Consider the following 27,771-nt stretch of genomic DNA (forward strand, 5'->3'; position numbering starts at 1 on the left):
TGCCAGACTTGTAGGTTGGGAAACTTTGAGGCTGCCTCCTGATCCGTATCATCTGAGATCTGAGTCTGTTTAATGAATGTCAAACTGGGCATCCGAAAGCAGAAACACCCGAGTCATTAATCACCGTGGGAGATCTTGGCCTAGCCATATAAGTTAAGAACTATAGTTCCCAAGCAGTGAGAAACGTGGCTGTGTTACCAGTGACAGTCATGCTATTTCTGGTCCCCTATATTGCTTTACCAAAGGCAGACCCTTCATTTTGCTTTAGCAATATGAATCAGCATCACCATGACTTTGGGTAACGTGCATTTGTGCAGTGGTGTGTGTTTTAGGCTAGTGTCTGATGACGTGTCCTTCGAAGGCCCCTTCCAAAGTCTACGACTTCATCTTGTGGAGACTTTGCTGAATGACTTTGTATTTGTGATGGCAGGAGGCAGCAGAATACTCATGTAAAACTGCTGGGTTTTGGTGCAGTGCTATACATAATTTATTGGCACTGTTTGTACAGTCAATTGTTAAGTTATAAATAAAATGCAGCCCTAAAGCAATGATGAAAGGCTGAAATTGTGGGTAGTTGCTTCCTCTGTGTTTCTGTTCCGAAAAAGAGTTTCCACGTTTGCTCAGTCACATTTTGGTTTGGTTATTGATATTCACAGTGACGTGTCTATTTTTGGACGCATCACGTCGAACACTTCATTCTCTGCCCTGCAGAGTGCCTTTCCCTCCTGTAAATGTTGCAGAACTCTTCTCAAAGCTCAGTGAGGTGACCGTGCACTGCGAGGAGGGGACCGTATGGAGGCAGATACTCCGTGGTACCAAATTTCCAGGTCCCAGAGCTACTGAAGAACAGTTCGACTTGCCTCGTCGACACGGGGTCCCCCAGTGACTGTTTCACTTCAGCATCGCAGTGCTTTCCCCCGTTGTATCTGAACCTCAGCTGTTCAGCTGAGTGTGGGCACAGGAGCCAGCTCCACAGCCTGCTGCACTGATCTGCTAACAGGGAAGTCCTGAACCAGAGAAGTGCTGAGTCCCCTTAAGCTCGTTAAGAATGAGTTGGGTGGATTTTAGAATACAGTCCATTTACTTATCAGAGTGATTTAGTGTAGGTCTTTGCATCGGTGCTCATAATGAGGTGAGAAGCTGTTGTCCATAGGACCTCTTTGAGGCGGTTTGTTACCTGTGATGGACATATTTCCTGAATGTGAGCAGGAATAGCACATGAAATAGCCCGATGAAACAACAGAGGCAAAATATTTCGTCTTAGCACAGGTTACAGCATCCTTTGCAGGTACTCCGGAGCAGTGGGAGGTGCTGATGCAGAGCTGTGGTGCTCTGTCTCAGCCCTGGGAGCAAAACCGCTCTGGCTGCTTAGGAGGAAAGACATGACCAATGTGAACTTAGGAGTGAAGCATTTCCTAGAGCCGAGCCTGAATAAATTCTGGAACAGCTGAATAGGAAATAAGCTAATAATGGGATTTTACAATATGCATTTCCCATATAAGGCATTGAAATGCAGCGTGGGTTTGTTGTTGATCTCCTGGCTATTTTGATGAGGAGGTTACGTTTCCTCAGTGCTTGCTCTCCTGCATGTTGGTGAGGAATGTGCTCCATTCCAGTCCGAAGCATGTCATCTGCTGGTGGTCCACGAGTGCACTGGTTGCACAGCAGACCAGCAGAGAGCGGTTCACAGTTCCTCCTGGCTGCCTTTTGTTTGTGATGGGGAGCTGTTTCCCTTAGCTCTTGCTACTGATGCATAGGAAGGGGAAGAGAGGTGGGGAGCAACCTTCTCAGCACTGTTCATGCATCTGAAAATAAATTCCCCAAAATGCCGGTGTGGGGAAAGGAAGCCCTGGCTCCAGGGAGCCTGCTGTATCCCTCAGTAAACAAAGGACTGGATTTGGGCAAGTTGCCCGAAGTGTTGGTGCAGGGTGCATTCTCGCCCTCACTGCTGTGCCTGCCCTTTTAAGGATATGTGACAGTATGCTTAAGAACACAGTAAGGTGTGTAATTCAGCAATGATTAATGAGCTCTTCTGTAGCTTCGGTGTTTCTATAGCATCGGTCAGACTCCCTTCTCACTGTTAACAAAGTGTAACTAAGATTTTCAGAGTTTGGACTCCCATCTCCTGCTCTGTAAGTGTAATCTCTGACCAGTTGTTGTGCTACATAAGTGTAGAGCCATCGACCTTTCCAAATGTACTCTGCATCGTGGAACAGGTTTTGCTTGTACGTGTGAGGCCAGATGTTTGGAAGAGCTGAGCTCCTGTTCAGGCATCTAGCAATTACTGCAGGGACACATACTGATTGCAGCAGAAAATCTGAAATCTGTCTGCTTAGACAATAAAATATTCTAGCTGACTCTTGTGTGCAGTGCTATTAGAAGTGGACTATGTGCATTTTGTTCAGGAGTTCTTTCAAATTAGCAGACACTGAATCCCAGGCTCAGTTTTGAACCACAGCTTGTGCCAAACTCATTAGTTTGATTTCTTGCCAAGCAGGGGCTCACTTTCCACTCACATCTAATATTTTCCTTTTCTTTTTCTGCAGTATCTGATAATGAAGACTTAATGTAGGTCCACATTAACAGACGGTTCTTTCCTTTTCCAGTGACATATTTGATGCCATGTTTCCTGTTACACACATCGCAGGAGAAACTGTCATACAGCAAGGTAATCCTTCCCCTCTTTTTCATCTTTGCGTGTTTGCTAAGACTGCATCTGAGAGTTCACCCTGCTTGCTTAATGGGAAGAATGACCAGATTCCAGAAGTTTGCAGAGGCTTTGGCTATGTAATAAATCCACTGACGTAGGCACAGTCTTCTGCTAAATATATGTAGAGCTCTCCAAGTCTTAACCTCAGTGATAGATCTGTATGGTTTCAAAGTGCTGCAGGTAAACATAGATAAGCAGTATGTAAGATGAAGATGCTCATTCCTTCACTTCAGATAGTCAGGAAGTGAAGCACAGCTCAGAATGTGTAAGGGTGGCACGGTCTAGCTGGGAGTAATTAGAGATGGAAAATATTTTCATGGTTGTTGGGAATATTCAACACCTCATTGTGCTGCGTCGTAGTTATCACACTTGGCAACTTACCTGCATGCCTGCAGCGTGTTGTGGAGGACTTCAGTGCCCTCGGGATGTAAAGCCTCTTGCATGTTTACATTCAGTGAAGTGTTGAATCAATCAAAAGAGATAAATGAATGCAACTGAAAGATACTAGGAAGAAATGGCAGTGACATTTTGATTTATGAAGGAAAACAGGCACGGATCTTCCAGAAAATGAATCTCCCTGTAAGTAATCTGCTGTACAAACCTGTGCAAATATGTGCAGAATTAAACATAGAGACAGGAAATGGTTGAGTAATTAAGCAGACCTTCAGGAAACAGTCACCTTTTTTATTTTGCTTCCAGGCGATGAAGGAGACAACTTCTATGTGATTGACCAAGGCGAGGTGGATGTAAGTACACGCTTACAGTCTGATACTTATTCTGAGTTTACCTAATAGAATTGTATGCTCTGGCACTCAGTTTGTTCCAGCAGTGTTCTGTGGTTCAGTCTCCTTTGTTCTTGAAATAGATTTCACAGGATTGGACTCATTACTTCGCTTTTGTTGTGTTAAGTCATTTGTGCATAATTTCATAATTGGCATGTTTAACATCCTAGCTTATTTGTCCATTCCGAGCAGGAAAATATGGTATCAAAAACAAGCAAATGACATTATCTTCAGAACCCTAACCACACCTGGAGGTGTGCAGTCTTTGGCAGAACAGGCCACCATGCTGGAATGCACCCGAGGCTTCAGATCAGCCAAAAGGAAAATATTTTCTTTAATCAGTTAGCTGATGTGGTTTTCTTTTTTTCCTTCCAAATTGAGATGCAGCCTCAGGCACTTAGTTTCATCTTAGAAGCCTTAATTTGTGTTTAAAATTAGGTCCAAATACGTGAACAATACGGCGTATTAATAAAGCAAAGATGATTATAAGTGTAAAGTGATCTGTTAGACCACAAAATGTTTACAGAATATGTGGTGGATTAATCAGCAAGACTTGGAAATGATGCTTTCTTCTGAAACCGCCTTCCCAGTTGTGATCTGTTCACCTCTTATCATTTCTGTGCTGCATGAGGCTGACTCTTTCAGTTCTGCTGCAAGATTCTCATCTGACTGAATGCTCTGCACACCTTGCAAACCAGAGTTGTTGGATAGGACTGCTCATTAGCAGTGGCACTCCTCAGATGCCCGGATTCATTTTGTTTGGAGGCTGTAAGGAAGAAAGTGATTTGTTTTAAAGCCACGCAGGAGCATACAGTTATTTTAGTGAAAGTTTTATATTTTTTTTAGAAGTGTGTTTGTGGCAGGAGACCATCTAATTGGTATGGCTGGGAACTGAGAAACCTCACATGCTGCCTCTGCCTCTGGAGGCTGCTGCTCAGGAAATCCGTCTGACTCACGGTTCCTATCAGGCATAGCTCTCAGTGGCAAACACTGCCACATCCACAGTGACAGAAAATAAAAGAGCAATATTTATAGAACCGTGCTAAAATTTAGTTTTAAAATGATTGTGTCAGGCCCAGTACCTCGCTTAATTACTGCCCTGGCTTTGAATCAGGTGCACAAACGTAATAAATGCACGTATTGAAGATATGGATTAATTCTTTTTAAAACAATTACTTGTGAACTGAAAACCCTTAAGAGAAGATTCTTCAGCATTTGGCCTGAAGGGGAGGGGTGAATGGCATCAGAAAATGATCTCAAAACCTCTGCAAGGCAGCAAACGTTGAGAAGGGCTTGCTTAGAGCACCAGGGGCTATATTCTCTGTCAGGTAAGCTGGAAAACTGAGTTTCCTTCCCAGGAATAACCTGACATAATTCATAAACTTCTTTTTGAAAGTAAAAAAAACAAGTGGAACCAAACGGATAGACAGCTAAGACAATTTATTACTTGTTTATCAGAGGTTCTGCCTGGTTGTTTTGTGGATAAAGTTGCAATTCTTTACTAACTAGTCTTGACCACAAGTGGCCCAAGAAGAGACATGTATCCACATCATTTTCTTTGATGATTTCTGGAGTTCATTAGTGTCTCAGGCAGAACAATACTGTATATCCCAGAGCATTTCAAGATCCTTTGAGGCTTCTCAGATACTGTTTGGGGAACAATTCCAAAAAACAGCTAGAGTGACAGAGTGCTCTCAGTGCTGCTGCACTGCAAGTACGTGTAGGCTCTTAAGCTGTAGAGATGTTTTTGAAAGTGTTATCCAAGCCATGGTTTGCTCATGTCCAATAATGTGCTCCTGTGTAAGGTGGCAGATCCCAGGCCCGAGGATGCACGCTGTCACACTGTAGTGCTCCCCAGAAAAACTTCTTCCACTTTCTGGGCAGCAGTACTAAAATCCTTTTTGTCCAAAGAAAATCCAGATCACTAGTAACCGAGCTGCAGTTCATTTAAGCCTTGCCAGATACTCTTCTGGCATGCTTCCACCCTGCTCCAAGAAAAAAAAAGCTACTTGGAGAGTAGATAATTGACCCCGAGACTTAAAGCCTCGAGCTATTATCTGCCTAGTTCAGCCACTGTTGGCATGAGCATCGAGGCTTCTCACCCCTGGCCAGGTTGTGCTTGCACCATTTCCACGGTCTGTGTGGAAGCGTCCGCTCTAATGGGACTTGTGGATTCAAGGAGTGGATTGCTCTGAGTGCAGTGTGACTGAGAAGCAACGAGTGCACATGCAAAGATATACGTAAAGGAAATGGCAGTTACCATCATAACATTTCTGTCTTCCGGATAGAAAGTCAGGGCAAAGCTAAAAATCTGTCAGCCAAGAATAAAACCAAACAAAGTACCAACACGATTGGAATAACAAAAGCAGTGAGTGCTGGTTTGAGTGGGGAGAAAACCCCGAACATTCTGAAGTAATTCACTGTTAGTTTGGGAATAGGCATCTGGAAGAGTAAGGAGATTCTCATATTTACTTAGAGATACTCTGAGTCAAATTAAGACTACAATTTATTAACGTATTTTTAAGTACAGTAACACATTATCCCCAACTCTTGGCCTTTAATTTTGGAGTATAAGCCAGCCCTGTTATCGTGCCCATAGGATGAAGTGTCTGTACATTTCCTTCTCGTTGTTACTTTGGACAGCTATAGAAGTTGCAGTCCCCCTTGGTTTGCAAGCACTGTGCTCTGTTCAAAATGAGCTGTGGACCAAGGAAGAAAAGTGCAAAGTGTAAAAAACTCAGAAATGCAATCTCACTTCCTAATGGCAGTGAAGAAAATACAGAATTATGTAGCAAAGGTTTTCAAGTTAATAAGGTAGACATCCACAGATGTGACGGTAGCACCTTTACCTGACTTGAAAGAAATCAAAGTGTTCTTCAAAGAATGTCAAAGCCATAGGAGCTAAAGAAGAAAGGTTCTTGTTCTGGCTGTTATTCTCAGGTCATTTCTTTACAGCAGCTTGCCATCTGCCTTGTGTACTGGCTCAGAAAAATGGTGCATAAGCCATCACCTTACTGCTCTGCAGCACATCCCAGAGCACCAGAGTCGGTGTGGGAAAACCCACTTTCTTGCTCTCATGCAGTGGGTGTATGAACCAGGATGGGGGAGGTAGTGGACCAAGGCAGGGGTGTGCATGAAACATGATTGAGTTGTCAGTCACAACCTTCTTCACCCTTCAGGGATGAGGAGAACTATAGACTCACGACCTGGAGCTGCATCCGCATACAGTTTGTACCAGGTAGTTACAGGCATGAGGTTTGAAGCCTCAAAGGTCAACTGCCTACCAGAAGGTTTCTGCTCAAGGAAATGTGAATGTATGCCAAAATCTGGCAGAGCTTAAATTATAGTTTCCATTAAAGATCTTGAAAGCACCTGCTAAAGTATGTCTTGCAAAAATCTCTAATCCATATTTCTAAATATAAAATGACTTCCTGTTTATTATTTTAATCTTACAATCTTTTTTTTTTGTACTTTAAAAAGCACCATCAACTGCTCTTCTAGAACAGATGTTGGTTTTTTTTTAGAGCCAACAGCTTCCCATTCTATTTAATGTCACAGCAACTTTCTACAGACGTTCTCAGGTTCTCTTCTTGTAAAACAACAGCCATCAAAATACAGCACGGTGAAAATTGAAACAAAAACTTGTCAGTGCTTTTCTTAAATAGCTTATTTACTGTATCGAACTATATTTGGAGCTATAAAATAAGATTATCTGTTCATTGTAGGTCAAATCTTCTTGAAACCCTTATTTGTATATACAAATTGTCTGGTTCGTATATACAGAGATGAAAATTACACAGTGGTTTATGTGAGAATAGTGCTGGATGTTAAAACTAGTTATATCTTATAATCTGTAGACCTTTTTGTTTTGAGTTCTTCCATCTTTTTGGTTCTTCCTGTTCAGTGCCTTTCTAATTTCAGAAGGGTATTTTTTGAAACTTTAAACAGAACTTTTTCAAGTTTGGAGTTTCCCCCTTGAATTTTGAGGATTCTGAAGACAGTCTCCAAAGTTTGTGTGTTTATATTTAAGAAGAGCACATTCATAGTACAAATAAAGCACTGGCTTTATTTGGGAAAACTACCCACATATAAATATCCTTCATAGCTAAGACTTGGTTATTTTTCCAAGAAGAAATAAGCCTCATCTTCATTTTTGGATAACAAATATTAAGGCTTGACAAGACACAAAGCACAAATTATTACAAACAGATTCAAGGGAGGAGATTTAAGATCTGAAAGTTGCAATGCCTGGAACAAATTAGATTGTCCACATAGATCACAAAGTGGCAGTAAAATAAAAAAGCCAAAAAGTTTGCTTGCAATCAGCAATACATGAGCAAAGACTCAGTAAACTCACTCCTTATGAGGCTCAGAGAGCCATGTTCCTCTCCCGCTTTCGGAGCAACACAGCTCTGTTAGTGCTAATGGTAAGGTCACACTGCTTGTGGTGATGAGATGAAGATGAATGAGGCCAGGATGCATTCTGATGACACTGAGCATCGTGTGACTCATGGCATATTCTCTCACAGCACATATGTATATCGTGGCCTATGAGGAACAGAACTGCTGATGCTCACAGACGGTTTTTCCCACTTGCCTCCTAAAAAATCCCTGAAGTGAACGAAGTTGCATGATTTTCCAGCCCACAAGGATTGTACTGCTGGTATTAAATGGTGGAAAACAATAGAAATCTTAAATAATCTTCATCTGTGGGAAGTAGGTGGTCCTGGTGGCTTTATTCCCCTTCATATTTGGGCATCTGCAGTCACACATTCCTGTTCGGCTGCATGAAAGAAGAAGGTTCCAATTGTTATGGAGCAGGCTGAGTAACAATTAGGACTAATTCCCTGGTATACTTGCTTCTTTGGTTAGAAATCACAACTGCCTACAAACGTTCGAGCCAAAACCACAGTATTTTTTAGGATAAAGAAGATCATCTGAGCTGCTGCCATGTAATGTTGGCTTTCATAAGGTGTTCTGAGCCTAAAATAGCTTTACTTCCTACACCTTACAAACAGAGCTCCTTTCCTTTTTACTTCTTATCTTCTTTTAAATGGATTTAAAAGGGAATCATGGAGCCTCTGTTAAAGGGCAGAATGGCATTGTAATTTCCATCAGTGCACTTCAGCATCATCGTGAAGACAAAAGTTGATGGATGGCTTAGGCCTTTCCAGAGGATGAAGAGCAGTGCTTCTCCTCTTAGAAAACAATAGTTATTCTCAAGCTGTTTTGTGCTTTTGGAGACTGATATTGGAAATGACATTTTTATTGGGGTAGTGAATGCTGAGCCCAAAGACTGTCAGATCAGTGATGTGGTTTCTCTTCGGAGTACTTTAAACCTGACACCCTTGGGGTGGAGGGATGACTATTTGCATAAACAGTTTACAGGCTGGATGTCAAACATGTTTTGGGGAGTCTTGTCAAGTAAGACAGTAAAATTAAAGAAGTCTTAGAGCAGATTTGTAGTAGCCTCTGTTTACAACAACTGTGCAACAGTAAATGTCGTCCATGGCTTCCTCTGTCTCGAGCTTTACCATCTTAATTCCCCTCTGGGCAGCAGTCACACAATGCTTACTGCTTTAAAAAGAAATGTCAACCACTGCTTAGAAAAATATGTGTTGGTATAAGTTTATTTTCTGCTTATAATCCAAACCCTGGTTTATATTCCTCAAAGAAGTTGCCATTGCATTTAGCTAATCATTTTAACCAAACTACCTCTTACAGAAGAACAAAATCTGTGCTCTCCAACAAAAGATCACATAGAAACACACGTATCTTTTGTGTGCTAATCACTAGTCAAGAGTAATGACCATCACAATGGAGTCCACACTTTATTTGAGTCTATTAGACTTTCCTTATTGACCCTGACATTTTTAATGAGGACATGAATTCACTGTAGCAAACCCAGGTCCATCTGGTGAACTAACTCACATATCCCTGCATTCAGATATGCAGTCAAGTTTGCCACGGGTTAATTGGGTGTAATGCTTTTCATACACGATGATACCAGTTTTTTATGATCCCAGCTTTTTTTTTTCATCCTTTTCTCCAGTTTTTCTCACAAAAAAGAAAAAAAAAAGAAAAGAAGAAGCTCCCAGCTCCACCATGTTGTCATGTTGCCTGCTACCAGGCAGTGCTTCACCTGCCAGGAAAGCACTGGGCTTTGCCAAGGGTTTAAAAACTTATTTCTCAGGTGCCATTTTTGAGAGGAGTCAGAAGTTCTGTGAGATTTTCTTCCTGCAGTGAGTGTGAAGGTTTGAAATGAAATGCTGCTGATATTCTCCTGCGTGCCACTTCTGTGGTGGCAAGGAAAAGGAGTGCAGACACCTCCTGTAGTTTGGCTTCGTTCTTGGCAGCCTGCTACCACCTGCCTGTTGTGGATTATTTTTACCCTTCATACCAACCCCTTGATCCTCAGATGCTCCAGGAGCACAAAGAGCCACAGCAATGCCTGGAGTTCAGCAGAGATGCTAATGGTGCTCCTTTTCAGCTGGTTGCCAAGAGGCCTCTCGATGAGCTGAACTGCTCCATGGCCTCATTAGCTCCTACTCAACCAGGTTTTCACTGACCTCGGGAGGAGCTGGATCAGATCTTAACTGAGTATTGGGAAGATAAATTGAGATTGATTCCAGCCATAGTCTGTAATATGTCTTTTCATCATCAAATGAATGTAGAAGTAAAATTAATACTGACAATTCATTGAATTTTGACCGCAGTTCATTTATTTTGGTCACCATCTTTTCTCATGCCTAGCTTGAATACAGCTCAAATTCATATATTTTTAAAAACTGCTCATCTGTTACTCAGAAATTGATAATGTGCTGTGGTCTTTTGCTTTCCCATAATTTCCTGCTGAAGACAAAAATACCTGCATATTTTCTTCACAGTATTTTTCTTCACAAAGTCACCACAGAAGTTGAGCTCATTCTGGTTGATTTCTGTTGTTCCTGATCTGCAGCAGATTGGGACATACTCCACACTGGATAAGCACGCACAGCCTTTCCTGCCCTCTGAACTCACTGCCATCAGCTGGACCCCAGACTCATTTTGCTCCTCACTTTGTGTCGTGCTGTGGTAGGTTTATGTCAACGGAGAGTGGGTCACCAGCATCGGAGAGGGAGGCAGCTTTGGGGAGCTGGCACTGATCTATGGAACACCCAGGGCTGCCACGGTCAAGGCCAAGACAGATCTCAAGCTCTGGGGCATCGACAGGGACAGCTACAGGCGCATCTTAATGGTAAGTTTGTGGAGAATAACTTGTTCATGGAACTGATATTTTTTACTTCCTTTCCTGCAGCCAGTGCCTGTTCAGATTACACTGATAATAGAAAGCTCCACGGTCTCTGTTCCTAAATAAGAAAGAAAGGACATCACAGTAACATTAAGTAACTGAATTAAATGAAGTAAAACGACAACATTGAGCAAGAAGATGCTGGTGTGCTAGCGTGTGGATCTGCTGCCAGTTCTTGAGTTGTGAGTTTAAAATGGAAATGTTGATGGATGATTGGCAGCATCATAACTCTTTTTGGGGTGTTTGTTTCTGGTCTCAAAGTGCAAATAGTTTCCTTCTGCACAAAATCCTCCTTTTTTCTTTTGATAATCAACAGACAGCTCTACTTAAAACTTACTTCCTTCTCTATAGGGTTTGTCACACTGACAACCAGGAGAGTACAGCTGATGGAGATATCCTCTCCATCTTGGAGATGTCCCCAAAAGTTAGCTTGGGAGCTGCAGGACAAGATACAGGCATAATGGTGGGAAACATACAGTCTTCTCTCATGTTTTTAAGCAGGATGAGATTTTTGATGGCTTTCCGGTGTCGAGAAGCAGGCAGTAGTAGCTGAGACCTTCCTGCAAGACATTTCTGTATTTCCCTCACAGGTGGAGCCATTAAAAATTCAATTACATTCAATACTCAAACATCATAATTGTAATTTTCCCAGTACTTAGATATGAAATACTTCAGGTAGTGTGGTGAATTAATTGCTGCAGGTGCCCTATTTTTAGTGCTGTCCACTTCAAATGCAATTCCCTTATCCGTGCCACTTGGATTCTGTCATCTTCTCGTTTCTTTGTAGGTGGATAATTCCTTGGCTGTAGGTGAAATGAGACACCTGTCTGGGTGCATTCATGTGAGGGCAGGTTACGGTGGCTCTCTGCACATTTCCTCAAGCCCAAGAATTAATTACATCATGTTTCAGTGGTTGTATTTCATACTTGAAGCTAACTCCACCATTACACGGCTGGTTTTGCTGTAGTCGGTTTTAAGAGGCAGTAGTTGGTGCCTTTCAAGTCCCAGAAACACCATTTCCTGCCATTTAGCCTCTAACCTCATGTTTCTAGAAAGCTGCTGGGTATTTTAGATGTAGAAATGCTTCTGCCTTTAAATGAGGAGCAGCAGCTTAGGATAACTTTTGAAATATATCATTTGTGATGATTTTAAAACTGAGAGGGAACAGGATTTTTTTTTTTAAATTTATTTCCTGTTTGCAAATACTTTTGTCCAAAGATGGTGGTTTATTTTTTTCATTTCTGTAGTCAGATCAGGTCGCTCCCTATAACCCGTGATGGCTTTTTTTCTGTCTGCATTCCTTCCTGGCTGTGACCAGCCCCATTTTTCTCAAGCTGGCGTTGAAATTTTATTCAAGTTGTAAATATTTATTTGTGAATCATGCCTTCAGGCCCACCCTTGCCAAAAAGATCTTATCCTGTCATGAGACATTGCCTCTGTACCTCGTTTCTCCTTGCAGGCTCTGTTTTGGTTCTGTGCTTCCCATGCAGTCAGTTCTGGTTTGTGTTTCTGCTTAGTGCCATTTTCCCCACTTACATGTCTCATCCATACTGACTGCTTTATGGGATGAAGAAAATGTGGTGCAGGAGGTTTGGGAGTTTTGGTTTTCCTTTTTTTTTTTGGTGGACAAAGCCTGATGCAAAAAGCTCCTGCTGGCTTTTAGTTACAGTTGTCATCCATTTATTACTCGAGCCTGTCCCAGAAGTTCTTTCAAATAGATAAATTTCTTTATATTTCATTGTCTCAGCTTTGGTACCCTGATAGCTTGAGGGTCACATTCAAGTTTGTTTTAGCAGCTGTGATGATTGTAAATGCTGGGGTCATTCTTTTAGTTAGGACTTGCAGAGGCACTGCTTGACTTTCACTGCAGTCCTTAACAGAGTATTACAGCATGAAATTCATTGTACGAGATGGATTACAAAGAACACTTCACCATCTTCCCCCCTCAGTATGCTCACAAATTTCTACACATCTGTGTGTCCCATTAGTTACATAAAAGTGTCTGCTGCCGTTTTTTAATGCACACATTCCCGCTGTGTGCATCCACAAACACAACTGTATGTGTGTATTCTATATTTATTTATTTACATTCTTCTGGGAGAGATGCAGAGGAATTTTTGCCTTAGGATTCTCATCTAATTCACTTGCTAAAATGCTGCTGCTTTCTTCTTTGCTATTGGGATTCACGAGCATCACAGAGCGAGGAACATCCCAGGGTAGTACAATATTTGTATTCTAAATATGGCAAATACCACAAATACCAGAGAAGCAAATGTCTGTATCCCTACATCAGATTGATCCCCCAGACAATTCAGTTCCCAGACTGAGGAAATTTGAAGTATTAATTTCTTGTAATTTCTTTTGCAAGAGGGCCTGGTTTGGGATGATTTAACTCTCCTGTGGTTCCCATGGTCCAAGCTACCTGGCTCTGAGAGGGAAGTTGCACTGCATACAATACTTCTTGCTTGTTTGGCAGACTTTGCTCGTGGAAAGTGAGGTATAACACTGGGATATAAGTAGTGACAAAGCAATGTTAGCCAGTTCCTAATGTTCTGTCTCATTTTTTTAATGGCATTTTGACTTTGTTTTGCCATCTCTTCAAAGTTTTGGATCTGAATCCATTTTCTTTAGCAAGTGCCTTTTTCCACTGAGATAAAATCAAGTTAGAAGGACTTAGCATTTCCATAAAATGTAGGTGGCGTGCCTGCCAAAACATAAAGCAAACCTGAAGCCTGTGTTCACTCTAACAGCCACGCAGCCGGGGTCGTGCAGGGTATTCTGTTTTCAGGGCCAGTATTGCATTGTTTTGTTGACGTTTTTTCAGGCTCCTGTAAGAATGTGCACCCCAAGCATCATTCAATATCAGGTTTACCCGGGGATTAACCAGGGCTGGAGCAGCCCAGAAGGCCATTCCAGAGCTTCCTGCCAGCTGCATACCTGCCAGCATAGCTTTTTTATTTGAAACTTGAGCCATGCTTTGCTTTTTGGTAGCCATTTGTTGGGCTTCTTAATGAAGGTGGGGATTTCTACGAAGGATCCAGTCAACTCCTGCCAGCCTGTCTGCAGGGCTGAGGAAAGGGAGCAAGAAAGAGGACACTGAGAGTGCTGGACCAAGCAGAGAGGCAAGCAGAGAGGAAGGAGGGCAGGGACCTGACTAGAGAAATGGGGAGGAAAATGGAAAAAAAGCCATCAGCAGATGAGAGCTGGAAAATAGATGCATCAGTCCTATTCAGCACAATGTAATCTCTGCAGCATTCATTTTTCATAGCCTATGTATTTTTAAGTGGTCCTAAAAATGGCTTTGAACACTTCTCCTGGTTGGAATTGGCAAACACAAGTGACTTGTTTCTCCTTGTGACTGCTTCAGGGAGGAGTGCTGCAGCTTAGGATGTGAACAGCCCGTCACTCAGTGAGAGCCTCTGCCTTTAAGGAAAGCAAGTGAGTGTCAGCTCAAAACTGGGGAGAAGCTGAACAGAGGAAAGTGGGGAGGGGAGAAGCAGTGACTATTGAAACAAGAAGATATTCATAGGCTAGAGAAAGCAGAAGTATTAAAGGCTTTCTAGAACATGCCATCAAAGCCCCTGCCAGTACAGAATTATTCATGCACATGTACTATTGTTACCTGGCTCAGTCAGTAAGATTTTTGCTTCTCTTGGGGAGTTTTTCTGCAAGAGAAGAAATCTTCAGTTGTGAAAACTTCTTTAATATTCATCTTAAAGTAGATTTTCCTGATTTTCTCCCATTACTTTGAGTTACTTCAAATTATGCTGAGTAATTGTCTTCTGTTTCTGTCATATATGTGTAGGTGATTACCACTGTCTGCTTAAAACCTTTACAAGCATGCATGCTAGCTGTGAGCATAACGAACCTGGGATCCTGGTGCTGAGATGACCTGTACAGGCTGAAGTTGTTTTGCTTGTTCCTTGTCAGCTCTCCCCAAGGGTTTTAGCAGTTTTGCAGGCTTGGTTCAGCTTTGGAGTGCTTCTCTGCAGAAGAGGTGCTCAGTGTGGAGCACACCAGCAAAGTCACATCGGAGCCATGGAGATGGGACTTCATTCCTGAATAATGTCTTTGAGTGCTCAAACCAAGCTAGCCTTGGCTGCCTTCTAGTTGCAGGATGATGTTGCAAACCACACCTCACCTTCTGTCTCCTAGTTTGCAGATACACCATGAAAATACTGCATAAGATCAGATTTAGTCCATAGCTCAGTAAGAGTGCTGGCTGACACTTCTGCAGAAACTACTTGAAGGGCAGGAGAAGAGGTTATGATGGAGTTCGTACTCATGAGCAGTAAAAAATAGAGCAAGTATAAAGGTGAAACTGTGAGGGAAAGGTGATATTGCATATATGGCCAGGGATGAGAGGGGATTATGATCAGTGAAGGCAGGGAGGTAGGCAGCTGACATGTTCTCTGTTTCTTGGGGAGGAAAGATGGATTAATACCAATGGAAATAAGCACGTGCTTTGTTGCTTGTGAGATTTCTCCTGCTGGCTTTTTTTAGCTTATATCAGAGTAGTGTTCTGCCCAGATCTCTTCCCCTCATTGTGCTTATGAGAGCTTGAGCAGGAAAATGCACTTCAGTGAAAACAAAGCGGTGTCCTGGCCCTGGTGAGTGCATGAGGGTGAGCCAGACTCCTGCCTTCTGGAGGAGGAATGGGAATCCAGCCGTGCTGTCTGGGAACCAGCTACACATTAGGAGTGGACCTGGTTGTAGCTGAGGTTCTAGATACCATCACAATACAAACAGTAGCACATTCAATTCATTATTTCCCTTTCCTTCTGCACTTGATTTCAGAATGAGTTCTGCATCTCAGCACTGGCTTAGTTCAGCCAAGAGCTAACACCTCGTGGTCCTGCAGCGATGGGCTCTCGCTGTCTGCCAGCTGGGATGCCAGCAGCTCCCACTTTCCTGGGTCTTGTCTGCATCCCTAAATACTCCAAGCTGTGGTCAGGCGGGACTGATGGCCACTGATTACTGCTTCTTAAAATTCATCTGTGTCCACAGCCATTTTAAAAGCATTTTCCCCATCTGTCCCTGGGTGCCCTGGCCCATCACACTAAACCACCAATCTGGTTTTCCACAGCTGTCAATTTTACCAGTCTAGTTTCCACTCGATTGCAGGGAGGAAAGCAACAACTGCTCAGTGTCCAGCTTTCCGCTCTTTGTCTCGCAGCGAGCTGTCAGGATCTGGCGTGGTTTGCAGAGCCTCCTCTGTTTGAAGTTCATTTTTTTCTTTTTGGCACTTCAAATGCTCCAGGGGCCTCTGAGGTTGAGAACCAGGTTTGTCAGACAGAGAGGTCAGACCGGGGTTACTGATGCTATCTCCGGGAGGGGAACTGTCATCACTGGGCTCAGAAATTATGGAGGGGGTGCAGAGGGGGGACCCTGGGAGCTGGTGCTGCTGGTTCAGAGACCCCAGAGGGGCAGAGGTGGCCTGGGAGAGGAGGGTAATGTTGGAGGACATCTGACAGTTCTGGTGCTCCCGTTGGGAGCTGGAGCTGCAGCCTGGTGCTTCGGTGGAAGGACTGCCTGTGCTTTGCAGTTGTTGGATCAGGCCCCACCTGAGCGGTGCTTGTAGGAAGAGAGAAGGCAGATTCCCAGTCACTTCTGTCACTGCAGGAGCTTTAGATTAATTAGTAATTTTTGTACTGGTAATGTTGCATTGGATATATTCATAACAATCTGTAACAGGAACACTTTCTGGAATGGTTCCTTAGCAGTGTCTTTCTGTGGTGATCAAACTTCCTGTAAGCATAAGTTTTCTTGGTAATTTATCACACAAAAAAATCTGAATTGGGAACAACTTTTGCTGCTGACTGCATGTACACTGATGGATGCTCTGCTCCAAAACATTTACATTGTGTTAAAGTGGTAATATGAATAGGTTGCTCAGCAGCAGCAATACATACAGTGCTGCACAGGATGTAAACACAGGCTGGCACACCAACACTCCTGGCAGTAGAGAGGTTCAAATCTGAGAGGATGGGATCTATGGGGAGCGGGGGGGGGGGGGCACTTTTAGCATCTTTGTAATTGTAAATTCCCTTCTCGTAGGGCCTCACTGGTAACAAGATATATATTGAATTAGCTAAGCAGTTAATTGATGAAGCTAAATGTGTGCCTGTAGTAATGGGCACAGTTCATCCTTGGTGTCCAGTAACACCAGGGAAGTCAGTGAAGTCAGTGAAATTACACCGGGGTTGAATTTGATTCCTTCTGCCTTTGCTTATCAGGAACACAACTTGCCCAGACATTTTATGGGGAAACATTTGCCTTTGGCTGTTTATACTGGCTATGCTTAAGATTTGGAAGGGGAAGGGGAAAAAAAAAAGCAGCCGTAGGAAGAAATCACAAAAATACTTTGTGTGATGCCCTACCTTCTTTGTCTCTCTCCTTTAATAACAGGGCAGCACGCTGAGGAAGCGGAAGATGTATGAAGAATTCCTGAGCAAGGTCTCCATTTTGGGTCAGTTGCCCTTTGGACTTGCATGTTAGTTCCTCTGTTGTACATGTTGGCTGAGTGAATTTTGGTCTTTGATGGCACGATGAAAGCAGTGGTGGTCAAACAGGAGATCTCACAGCTGCACCGTTTCCTAAGGAATGAAAGTGTAAAGAGCCCTTTTTAGGACTTGTTTTTCTCACTCTTTAGTAAGCGCTGAACATTTCTTTGAAGGGCAGATCTTTCCTTAAATATGTGAGCAGACGTGCACTGGTAAGCTTTCAGTAGCTGCTGCTGCAGTAACTGCATGTGGGTAGAAGAGAAAGCAGTGCAGAGTGATGAATTTGTCGTGAAGTCAGTTACATCCTGGCAGGTGGCAGGTGAGAAGCTTTTTCCTGCAAGAATACTGTATTTATGTGCACTAAGCAAACCAACCTCACAAATCAAAAGAGGCTGATTTTTTTTCCTCTGTGTCTTTTACAGCCTCTGTCTCACATTCTTAAAACATCTGTTTAGCTTCTTGTCCTTGGATTTTGTTTCCCTTTGATTAATGTGATAGCCACGAAATTCAGACATGTTCTTGATGGCCTTCAGTAGGAAAAACAACAAACCCATAATGCTGGACCAATCAATCACCATTAGCAGAACAGAAACTTCTAATAAGGAGGATGGAGTTAGTCAGTGCAATGAAATGTTGGTTCTATATGAGAAACATCATACTTCTACTAGGGCTATTTTGGAAAAAAAATGTTGAGGATTTATTTCCTATGTAATTAAAGTATTTATCTTCCTATTTAAACCCTTCTGGTTTCATGCTTATGATATTCCTCTGTGATTTGAGCTTATGCACCTGGAATATGAGAGAGTCCTCATGAAAATGGACTTGAACTTTAGAGAGGTGCATGAAATATTCAACTATATTTGTGTGCTTAAAGCGAGGCCAACTATATAGCTTACTTATTAATGAAGTTTACATCATTTAAATGCCTTCTTTTATGCTTAATTTATCACTTTCTAAATTAAAAGCATAACTTATACTTAATTACAGTGAGTATTTAAAGAAAAAAAAGCATCTCTGCACCTGTGCTAATAGGAAGCAATTACAACAATGAGACATCTCAAACCAGTTTCAGAGTAGAACAGTTATTCAAAGATGCGCTCCCTTAAGCACATGGTTTGCAAGGTGCTTAAGTCCTACTTTGTAGTATGCTTTTTCAAACTCAGTAAAAAATGAGTGAGGACTTCAAGATTTGATCCTTTTTTAAGTAAAAAATAAAAAATAAAGCACTGGGCAGAATAACAGGAACAGAGAGAATTTCGATGAGATGTTTAAGGATTTATTTCATGCATCTAAAAAGTAGATGGCAGCTGAAAACAGGAGTATTTTAGGTGATTCGAAGTGGTAGTAGGAAGTCAACCTCACCCCATACCTTAATTGGTCTGAACTTGGTGATTTCTTGATGGAAAAACTTCTGCCTGTTTCATCTAGATATTTTTCAAGGCCCTGTAGGTCTGAAGACTGAGGAGCACATTGCCAGCCTTGGCTGGACTGTCCTACCACACCCACCGTGTAGTTCAGATTGGGCACCTTTTGACTTTCGGGCCAATGAACGATGGACTGTGTGGGCAATGTTTTCCACAGCTAATGGTGATGACTACGTTGAGAAGCAGTGTTTGATAGCTGAGAATTTGCTCTGATGTGCTCTTTGTAGCTGTAGCAGTTTCCATAAAAATAAACAGGAGGCATTACTTTCGAAGCGACCCACTTAAGGATTTTTCAGATTATCAGTAGCTGCCTGTCTAAGAAGATATGCTGAAACTAATCAATTTAAACATTTTCCCTGGCCTTAAATTAAATGCACAGTAATGAATTTAAATGTACAGTTTGGAAATTGAAAACATCGGTCTTCTTTCTTTGCTGTTCGAATTTAACGCTGCAACTCAAATGTTAATTTTTTATCATGCCTGAAGTCCTGTATCTCTGCTTGCAAGAGCCATTAACCAATGTATTTGTAGTGGTATAATTCCTTTAGACAAAAGAGAGATGCTTCGTGACTGGAGCTGGAATTAGCTTTCAATTTTTCATAGCTGTACTGAAGAAGTTTAAAGAGATTCTTTCTTTTCATACTTAATTACTGAGCTCTTTCTTTAAAAAAAATGAAAAAGCCTACTCTGGTCTGTGTGAAAGAGTTTTATGCTCATTTTTAGTCAAACAGAGCACTGTTTGAATGTTGCATTGACAGTATGAGCTTGGACTTTGATACTGATGGTCGTACACGAAAGGCCACGAATATACTGAGAAAGTCCATTAGTGATTGTAGGAGGGAACAGTATTAGGGGTAACTGTTTCTTAAGCTGCAGCGGAAAATGCTTGGAAGTGTTAAGAAGTATCTGTGTCAAGCAACTCAGGACTCAACCTCTCGTGCACTGATCACCCACCTAGTCTTGCTAGACCCTGTGAGCTCCTCGGGCTCAGCCAAAGGGCCTTTTGGATTTTGGAGAACAGCTCTTTCACATTCCCACAATGCTTCTGAGCCGTGTATTGAGCAAAGTGGGAAAAGAGGAGTCTGAGCAGGCAACCCAAGTCTGGTCTTGTTGTCAGAAGCCATAGAAGCCACTTAAAGTTGTTCAGTAATTCCTAACGAGTTGAGCAAGAATCAGTAGAGCTCTAGTACATGAATTTTAGCTCAACTTTTGAAAGCTCTGAGGGTTATGTCATTGTGTTATCTTTTCCTTTTAATAACTTTTGATCCTGTTGCTTTTCTCACTCAAATCTGATAAAAAAGGCAGAAGTTCAAATACAATTAATTCTCCTGAATTCTCATGCAAAGAGGCAAAAGAAAGAGATGCAGATTGCCATCCCTTATCTTCCCAAAGGCAGGACAGATAGAATGTGTCCCTTAGAGAGGCACTGGGAGGAAGCCAGCAGGTCTGTGAGCAGTGCAGAGCTGGCTGCTCTGCAGACTGTCTTTTACCACGCAGGTATCAGAGGGAATGGCAGCAGCTGCAGGTAGGTGATAAGGACACAAAGCCACGGGAGCCAGGCTTTGTGAGTTCCTTTACTCATAAAACAGACTGTTAATAATTTCTTATTGCAGTTTACTTTGAAGTTTTATAGGGTTTTTTTTCTCTGAGTGGCAGAAGGGGAAGAAAAACAGTTCTTACACTTCTGTGTGCAGTCCCAATGGCCAAAATTGCAAATGAAACAGAGGTGCAGCTTTTCTGAGCCAGACTGAGCCCCAGTGCCACGCATGCTAACAGGGACGTGTGTTGGCTCCAGCAGCTCCTGATATCATCTTTTGGATCAGCACCTTTGCAGTGCTTATTTAGGAAGCCAGTGTTAACCATCTGAGAGCAACGCTGCTGAAGAGACACCAGCACTTGTTGTGGCAGGACAGGGTGTCAGTGGTGTCTCAGAACAGCCCCTGTGCTGCTGCAGTGCTCCGCAGCGTCGGGGCAGCGCAGAGCTGATCAACTGCAGCCAGCTATTCCTGTCCAACTTTTAAGATTCTTATCTGAGTGATTACTAAACTCGAAGGCACAATGAATAAATGTATTCATGTTTCCCGACTTGAGGTTCGTGCAAAGTGCCTGGATGAAAGAAATGTTTCTTTTACAACAGAACCAGGCATATCGGAGCTGTCAGTTTCGATATGAATCTTCAGCCAAAGTTAGAATCTTTTTATAATAAAGTTTTATGATCTTCAATATTTTAGAGTCCCTGGATAAGTGGGAGCGGCTGACAGTGGCTGATGCGCTGGAACCTGTCCAGTTTGAAGATGGAGAAAAAATTGTTGTGCAGGGAGAGCCTGGTGATGACTTCTTCATTATTACGGAGGTAAGTTTGGCGCCCTGCTCAGCTGTGTCTTTTCCTGGTAGAGATCAAGACTTTGTATTAAAGGCATTTGGTTTCTAGTTTAATCTCTTACTTCAGCACAAACATGAACTAACTCCACTTCAGCCAGGAGAATTACTCAAAATTCAGATGAATTCAGACGCCAGTTCTGTGGAAATAGTGCACGTGAGCAGGACAGTCCCCAGTTTCCAGGAAAATGTAAGGCACGGAGGAATTTTGAGGTGTGTCTACTGTCTTTACCGTTTGAAGGTCTCTTTTCTTCTTAATTTTTTTGATTGTTCCAAACTGTCCATACTTTTCCAAGGCTGGGCAGCCACACGGTGCATTGATCTCTGTTCCCAAAGGGACTTACAAGGGAAATTGCAACGAACTTCTGTAGACTGGAACAGGAGACCTGATCCGAAAATGGATCATTTGTTCTTGTTTTGCCTTAATGTCAGTCCAAATGGTGGAGCCATTTTCTTGTTTACTCTCACACAGGCAGACAGATCTGTCAGGCAGCTGAAAATGCTGACATCTTTTTGGGAGATTATCTGACACTTCAGTTGCACCATCTCACTTCTGCAAACAGATGTTGATGGGATTTCTCCTCCCTCTCTGACATAAATATTTGGGTCCTCTGTATCTCACACAAATACTTAAACACTGCGATTTAACAAATTAGAAAAAGGCAACAGAGAGAGTAAGGATAACAAGACAGCATTAGGAAGTGATTGTATATGAGTTGAAATAGGAGTTTGGGACATATTTTTCAGTGCTGCCTGTGAGTGCTCATACACAAATCCATAGTCTGGCATAGGGCTGCGTGGTGACAGTTCGAGTGCACGTCTCAGGCCATGTGTTACACAACCAGCAGTAAGGCAGTGATGGCACAAGGGGTGGCAGTTACCTGAATTCTTCTGGTGAGAGAAAGCATCTTGAGTTTGTCAGATGCTGTGCTATAACATGATTGTATGGAGGAAAGAGACTCTGCCTCCTTCGGATGATAAGGAGCTTACATAGCATCCATTCCAAATGATTTAGTGGCCAAAAAGTTTTCCTTTGCTGCTTATCTGTGAATTTTTGGACAGGTGCCTCTACCCAAGGCAGCCAAAATTCGGTTCATAATCAATATATGACACTTAAAATTCCATTATTTTTTCCCCTCTCGAGTGTTGGATGCTGGTGATGAAATGCATATTTGATTTATGAGCACCGTTTCTCTCCTGATGCTCTCAAAATTGTCAGTGGAAATAACCACACCTGCAGAGCACACAGTTACACACTTTAAATGTGTGATGAGCCTTCAAATCAATAGCGAGGGAATAAAACCAGATTAAATATTACTAAGGTGTTGTTTTTTTCATTAAAAATTTCTTTAATATGTAAGAAGAATTGGGGAGATATCATGCCTCTTTGGAAATATGAAAATTTTATTTCTATGAGTGTTATTGAGCATCTTGTTATTCCTTGCAGCAGCATGAGACTAGAAAAACCTGATTTTCTTAGCCATCAAATCCCATATGGAAAATTGGTAGCTTGATAAAGAATTACCAAGGGCTTTTATTTTTCCCCTATGAAGCTGTCAAGACTTGAATGGGTAAAAAAGTATTAGGGCTGCATACTGTGTAACCATGAAGTATCTGCTCACCTCACCCATCCACTGTCAAGCTTGCATAGTTTCTCCCTCCTTGGGAGCCCAGTGTGTGCAGCAGTACAAAGCTAAGGTTTGCCACAGAATTTTGGGGCAAGATGCTGATTTGTCCCCAAACGTGGTGAGATAGTGATTTATTAAATAACATGGTTGTTTGCAGAATGCCTTAGACATATCAGTTACCAATTTATATGTCTTGGGTATGCCTGCAGAGATCACCAGCATCACAGATATTGCTTCCAAGGGGGACCTCGAGTCTCCTGTCATAACAGCTTCTCGCAGGGGCAGCACGTGGATTTTCAGTTGTGTGCACTGTTCTCTGTGAACACCATAAATTGCTCATCTGTGGTTGGCCTGCCGTGGTGCCATCCTGTGAGATGCTGTCTTTTACATCTCCTGGTCCTGCAGAAGGATGCTGCCTCCAGGGGAGCTGGCACCATTGTGATTTGCAGCCTCAAGTGCAGCTGGTGGACACCTCTCCAAAGGGGCACTGTCAGATTGATCAGAAAATTCCTGACTGAAACCAGGAGTATCCACTGCTCACAGAGCTGCCTGTGGTCATTCTCTGGTAAAAATCTAATGAGAAGAATACTGCCCTGAGCTTTAAGGACCGCTGTGGTTTTTGTGCCGTTCTGCCTTCGCAGGCAGCAGTGTGTTGTTTCCTTGCAGCAGGTTGGGTGTTTTGTTCATTTCTATCTGACACAGCCTTCAACAAGAGTTAGTTTAAATATTTAAAGGCTGCAGTTCTTTTCCAGCAATAGATATTTTTTTAACGTTTGAGCCATATCCCTTAACTTGAAGATAGGCTGAGGAATGAACGCGTGCTTACAGAAGCAAAGTACCCGCTTTTGTGAGATTGATTTACTGCACTTGAAACTGGTAATTAAGCAAAGAAAAAAGAAGCAGCCCTGCACTTTTTGTATTTTCAGATATTTCCAGGTCTCGCTTTCCCACTATGCTTTTCACACAACAAACTCAGGCTTTCCCAGACCAGACAGATGTGGAATGTATCTGTTGGATTCCAAGGTCATGGAATTATCCCATATGAGATTCCTGGCACAGAGGTGAAAAACTTTGAGCACCGTGAAACAATTGTTGCCATAAAGAATAATATTTTGGCAAGCATAAATCATAACAGATGTACAGTTCCTAACAAATAAATTTGCAGTTGTATTGTACACTGCCACGCTGTGTACCCAACAGTGGGGAGGATTTATTCATCTGACTTCAGATAAAGCAAATATTTTTAGCTAGTGTTTTAAAGTGGCAGCTTGCAAAAGCGTGTGAGCTTTGTGGAGTTAAACATCCCAGGAAACACTAAGGCCCTTGAAGTGAAATGTTGTTTGAACGGGGGCTGATTTTTGTTCCCAATTTTGCCACTGACTTCAGTATGAATGTTCAGGCCAGTTTAGTGGTGCCACGGGACTGGGAAGAGCTTTTTGCTGTTGTCTGGGTTACTGAACAAGGTAGTGACAACAGTATTAAAAACAGAGATTAGGATCGTGTACCAGTCTTTAACTTCAGGCTTGGTTTGGAGGCACTGCACGCTGAAGAAGAGCCCAGAAGGCAGCACACAGAGCTGCTGGGATCGCAGCCCCGCGGTGCCCCGCTGGGATTCCCACCTCACGTCACCTGGATCTGCTTCTCACTGCTGGGCACCACACACAGCACACATTGCTGCCACGGGGCTCACTGGGTGTGCTCAGGGAGCCTTCCCATATCATACTGAGAGCTCTCTGTGCTGTTCACTTGCTGAGCTGCTGCCGCATGGCCCTAATTCTCCATCAAGTATAGGAAAAATGCACACGCAGATGCAAACATACACAGGTGTGGGAGGGGAGAACTGCAGTGAGAGTGCCCAGCTTGTGTCCTTAGCATGCTGTCCGTGCTGTCGCCTCCTCCGAGGACACTTTGGTGCCAGTGGTGCCTAAAGCAGAGAAACAGTTCCAATGAATCGTTGGTCGGGCTGCCCAGCGATAGCACGCAGCAGGCTAAAAATAAAAGATCTAAAAATACAAGATAATTGGCAGGAGGAAGTTCAAGGAGAAGTGAACCCATTGTATCGAACAGTTTCGCATTACAGATTTTATTTGGAAAAAAAAAAAAAAAACAACTTTCAAACCTACTTTTTTTTTTTCCCACTGGAGCTGAGTGTTAAGTTAGAGTGGGTAGCTCCAGCCTCCTCTCCAGCTCTTGTGTGAAGAGCATGGAAGAGAAGCTTGGCATTGGTGCTCCTCTCTGTTGTGCTGGTGGCTGTCAGTGCAGCATGCAGGCAGTGTTACCCGCCCCACACCTCTGTTCCCACATCAGTGGGAATATTCCTGACGACAGTCCATAAAGCTGAGCAACAGCTTAATGGGGAATCCTATTAAGTATCCATTAGTACTGAAACTGGAGAGTGGGAACAGCAAAAATTGGAAAATAAGGGCAAATTTTCACTGACACCACAGAAATCCTTCCAAAATTAGGGCAGAGAGGTGCCCAATTGATAGAAATCAGTTGATTGAGTTGATAGTAATTATTGATCCAGCCAGGAATAGTGCAGATCACATTCAAAGCAGTGTGGTGCCTGCTGGGGGGGCTGCTCGTTGTCATACTGCTGCTGACATTTCCAGTCAGGGCCACAAACTGACCCCAGCCTAGGCAGGATCCACTGTGAGTTATAGAATAAGCATGAGATACCATCCTGCAGGAGAAGTCAGCATTTCCAGCCCTGCTGGCACTCTTGGCATGCTGTGGAGCATCTCTGCACAAAATCCTTGTTAAATGGAACAGCATTTGTGCCGTGGTAGTGTGAAGGAGCAGAGGGAGATCCCTGGGCTCGCTTCTTGCAGAACTGGCCCTTGAGTAGGAAAAGGAGACTTGAGTCTTAATTGCACAAGAAGCATCTGAAGATTTATGATTTAAAAGCTCTTTGAGAAAAAAAAAAAAAAGAAAGAAAAAGAAAAATAATAGCCCAATTGTTTCCTGCTTTAAATTGTTGCTCTTTGACATTCTAACCCAAGAGAGACCCCTTTGGCACCTACCCCTACGACAGGGAGCAGAACTACAAAGTAAACTTCTTCCATACGGTTAATGAAGTCACTGCCTTAGGCACACTCTGCTATCACACCTGATAATCTCTTTAAAAACACAGTGTGATTAATTATTAATTAGGAAGATGAATGTTGTCTAGAAAAGGAGTTTCAAAGGCTGCAATCCAAACTGCCTAGCATTACCAGGATTTTGTTGATATTGAGTATGTTTGTTAAGGGCAGTCTACAGCAACTCCTCATATACCTAATAAACAAAATACACCTAATAAGCAGAGACAGCACTTACTAAGAGCTCTGTGCTTTGCTTGTTTTTAACTGGAGAGACATTGGTTTCTGCAGAGCTCTCATAGGAGAGGTAGTCTGAGTTTTGTCACCATCACCTGGCTGCGCTCGAGCAGTAGTGTTTCCATTTGCTCTGCTTCAAAGTTTGTCTGCATTCAGGAGGGGATTTTTAATGGCCAGTTGACATCAAAGATAAAAAGTGAGGCATGTGTTTGGGTGCCATCCTGCATGGGGATGGAGGTGAAGTGTTTTGCTGGACCCAAGTGACTGAAATGCAGGCTGAATCCGGCTCCTGTTGCATTCACTTTGGGTTCTGTGGGTGATGGATCAGGCTGTGTATATGTACAGTCCTGAGCATGCCCTTCTCTGTCCTCTGCTGGAAAGGGCCAGTATTTCGTAGTGAGTGGCTGCTCCCCTTCTTGCTCCACATCCACAGAGGAGCTGTGAGTGATGCAGCTTTTGGTCCTTCCTTCCAGCTTCCTCCAGCCCACTGATATCCATGGCAGTGCAGGCTCCTGCACTACGTTCTGCAGAATCCAAAACCTCAGGAGTGATGTGTGCTGGACCACTTCCTTAACAATTCTGTGAAACTTCAGATTAGCCAATATTTCTGGTCTGTTTTAGAGCTTTGTAGATTTTGTTCCTCATCCGCAGAAACCAGGACAACTGTATGTCAGTTCTGTGAGCTGCTTTGAACGCAGAGATCGGAGAATAATGTGTAGTAGTTTAAAGATGCATGGTTAAGAAAGTTCTGTCGAACCAGTTGTGACTCAATCCCCTGTCCACAGTCAGGATGAAGCCCTCTTGCATCATCCTTCTCCAGCATCATTCTGTTTAGTTAGTTCTTAGATTACAGAAAAGAATCTTCTTTAGCAGGAGTCTGATGGGGAGAGAAGCAATTTAAGAACAGTGTACACAGCCAACATTCAGTTATTGAACACAGATTCTCACCTGGTTTGGCGTGTGACCTTCTGTACACGTAGGTCCCAACCATTTTGAGAGTGATAATTACTGTGGTGTAAAATATATGCCGCCTCTTCGTCTGCTTGTTTTATCTTGGATAATTACCCACTTGTCTTACTTGAACATCTCATGGACTTCAAGGAGCTGATGCTCAGCACATCTGCGTGATGCTGCACGGAGCAACCTCCACCTTACACGGTACAGGCTGAAGCAGAGACACAAAAGTTAAGAGAGTTGGTCATTCCTACTGAAAGACAACCGATGAGAACAGGGCACCTTGCAGGTCTGGGTCTTTGTGCTTTCTCCCACAGAAGGCCTGAGGGGAGAAGTGTGAGTTTTGTGGTCAGGATCCCCAGCTACCCCTCCAGCTGACCACCTTTGTTCCTCCACGTTCGATTTTACTGCCTCTGAATGATGGGTGCTATTTTCTCCTGCAGCTTCCATGGAAGTCATTTGCACTTTGTATTACCAACTAAAATTTGTTTACTTCTTCCCTTGTTTTTGTATGACGATCTTTCATAAGTCAAAGGTTGGGAACTAATAAAGATCCAAGATTGTTTTCTGGCTAAAGGAATTTTTGCAGCCTCCTTGGCTATGTAGTTCAAAGGATTTGTCTTCTCTTGGAAAGTAGCCCCAGAACTGCTGATCCTTAGCTGTAAAATCAAAGCTGCCCCAGGAATGATGCTATCAGCAGTTCCACAGGGCTACAAGGGCAGCTGAGGAGTGACATGCAAGTGGTCTTCCAGGATATTGTGACTGAGAACGTTGTGTGTGCCA

At 42.9% G+C, this 27,771-nt stretch overlaps 1 protein-coding gene across 1 annotated transcript in view; it reads left to right on the forward strand.

Annotated features, from left to right (window-relative positions):
* PRKAR1B (protein kinase cAMP-dependent type I regulatory subunit beta) overlaps positions 1-27,771 on the forward strand; it is an 81,221-nt gene that overhangs the window by 45,643 nt on the left and 7,807 nt on the right. The window contains exons 5-9 of the mRNA XM_065732965.1: positions 2,607-2,668; positions 3,410-3,456; positions 10,571-10,729; positions 17,192-17,252; positions 20,942-21,063. Of these exons, the coding sequence (XP_065589037.1) occupies positions 2,607-2,668; positions 3,410-3,456; positions 10,571-10,729; positions 17,192-17,252; positions 20,942-21,063 (451 nt within the window). The remainder of the gene's footprint in view (positions 1-2,606; positions 2,669-3,409; positions 3,457-10,570; positions 10,730-17,191; positions 17,253-20,941; positions 21,064-27,771) is intronic.

The sequence above is a fragment of the Cyrtonyx montezumae genome, unplaced genomic scaffold (genome assembly GCF_038088225.1).
Source record: "Cyrtonyx montezumae isolate F1298 unplaced genomic scaffold, pur_monq_1.0 scaffold_16, whole genome shotgun sequence".
Lineage (NCBI taxonomy): Eukaryota > Metazoa > Chordata > Aves > Galliformes > Odontophoridae > Cyrtonyx > Cyrtonyx montezumae.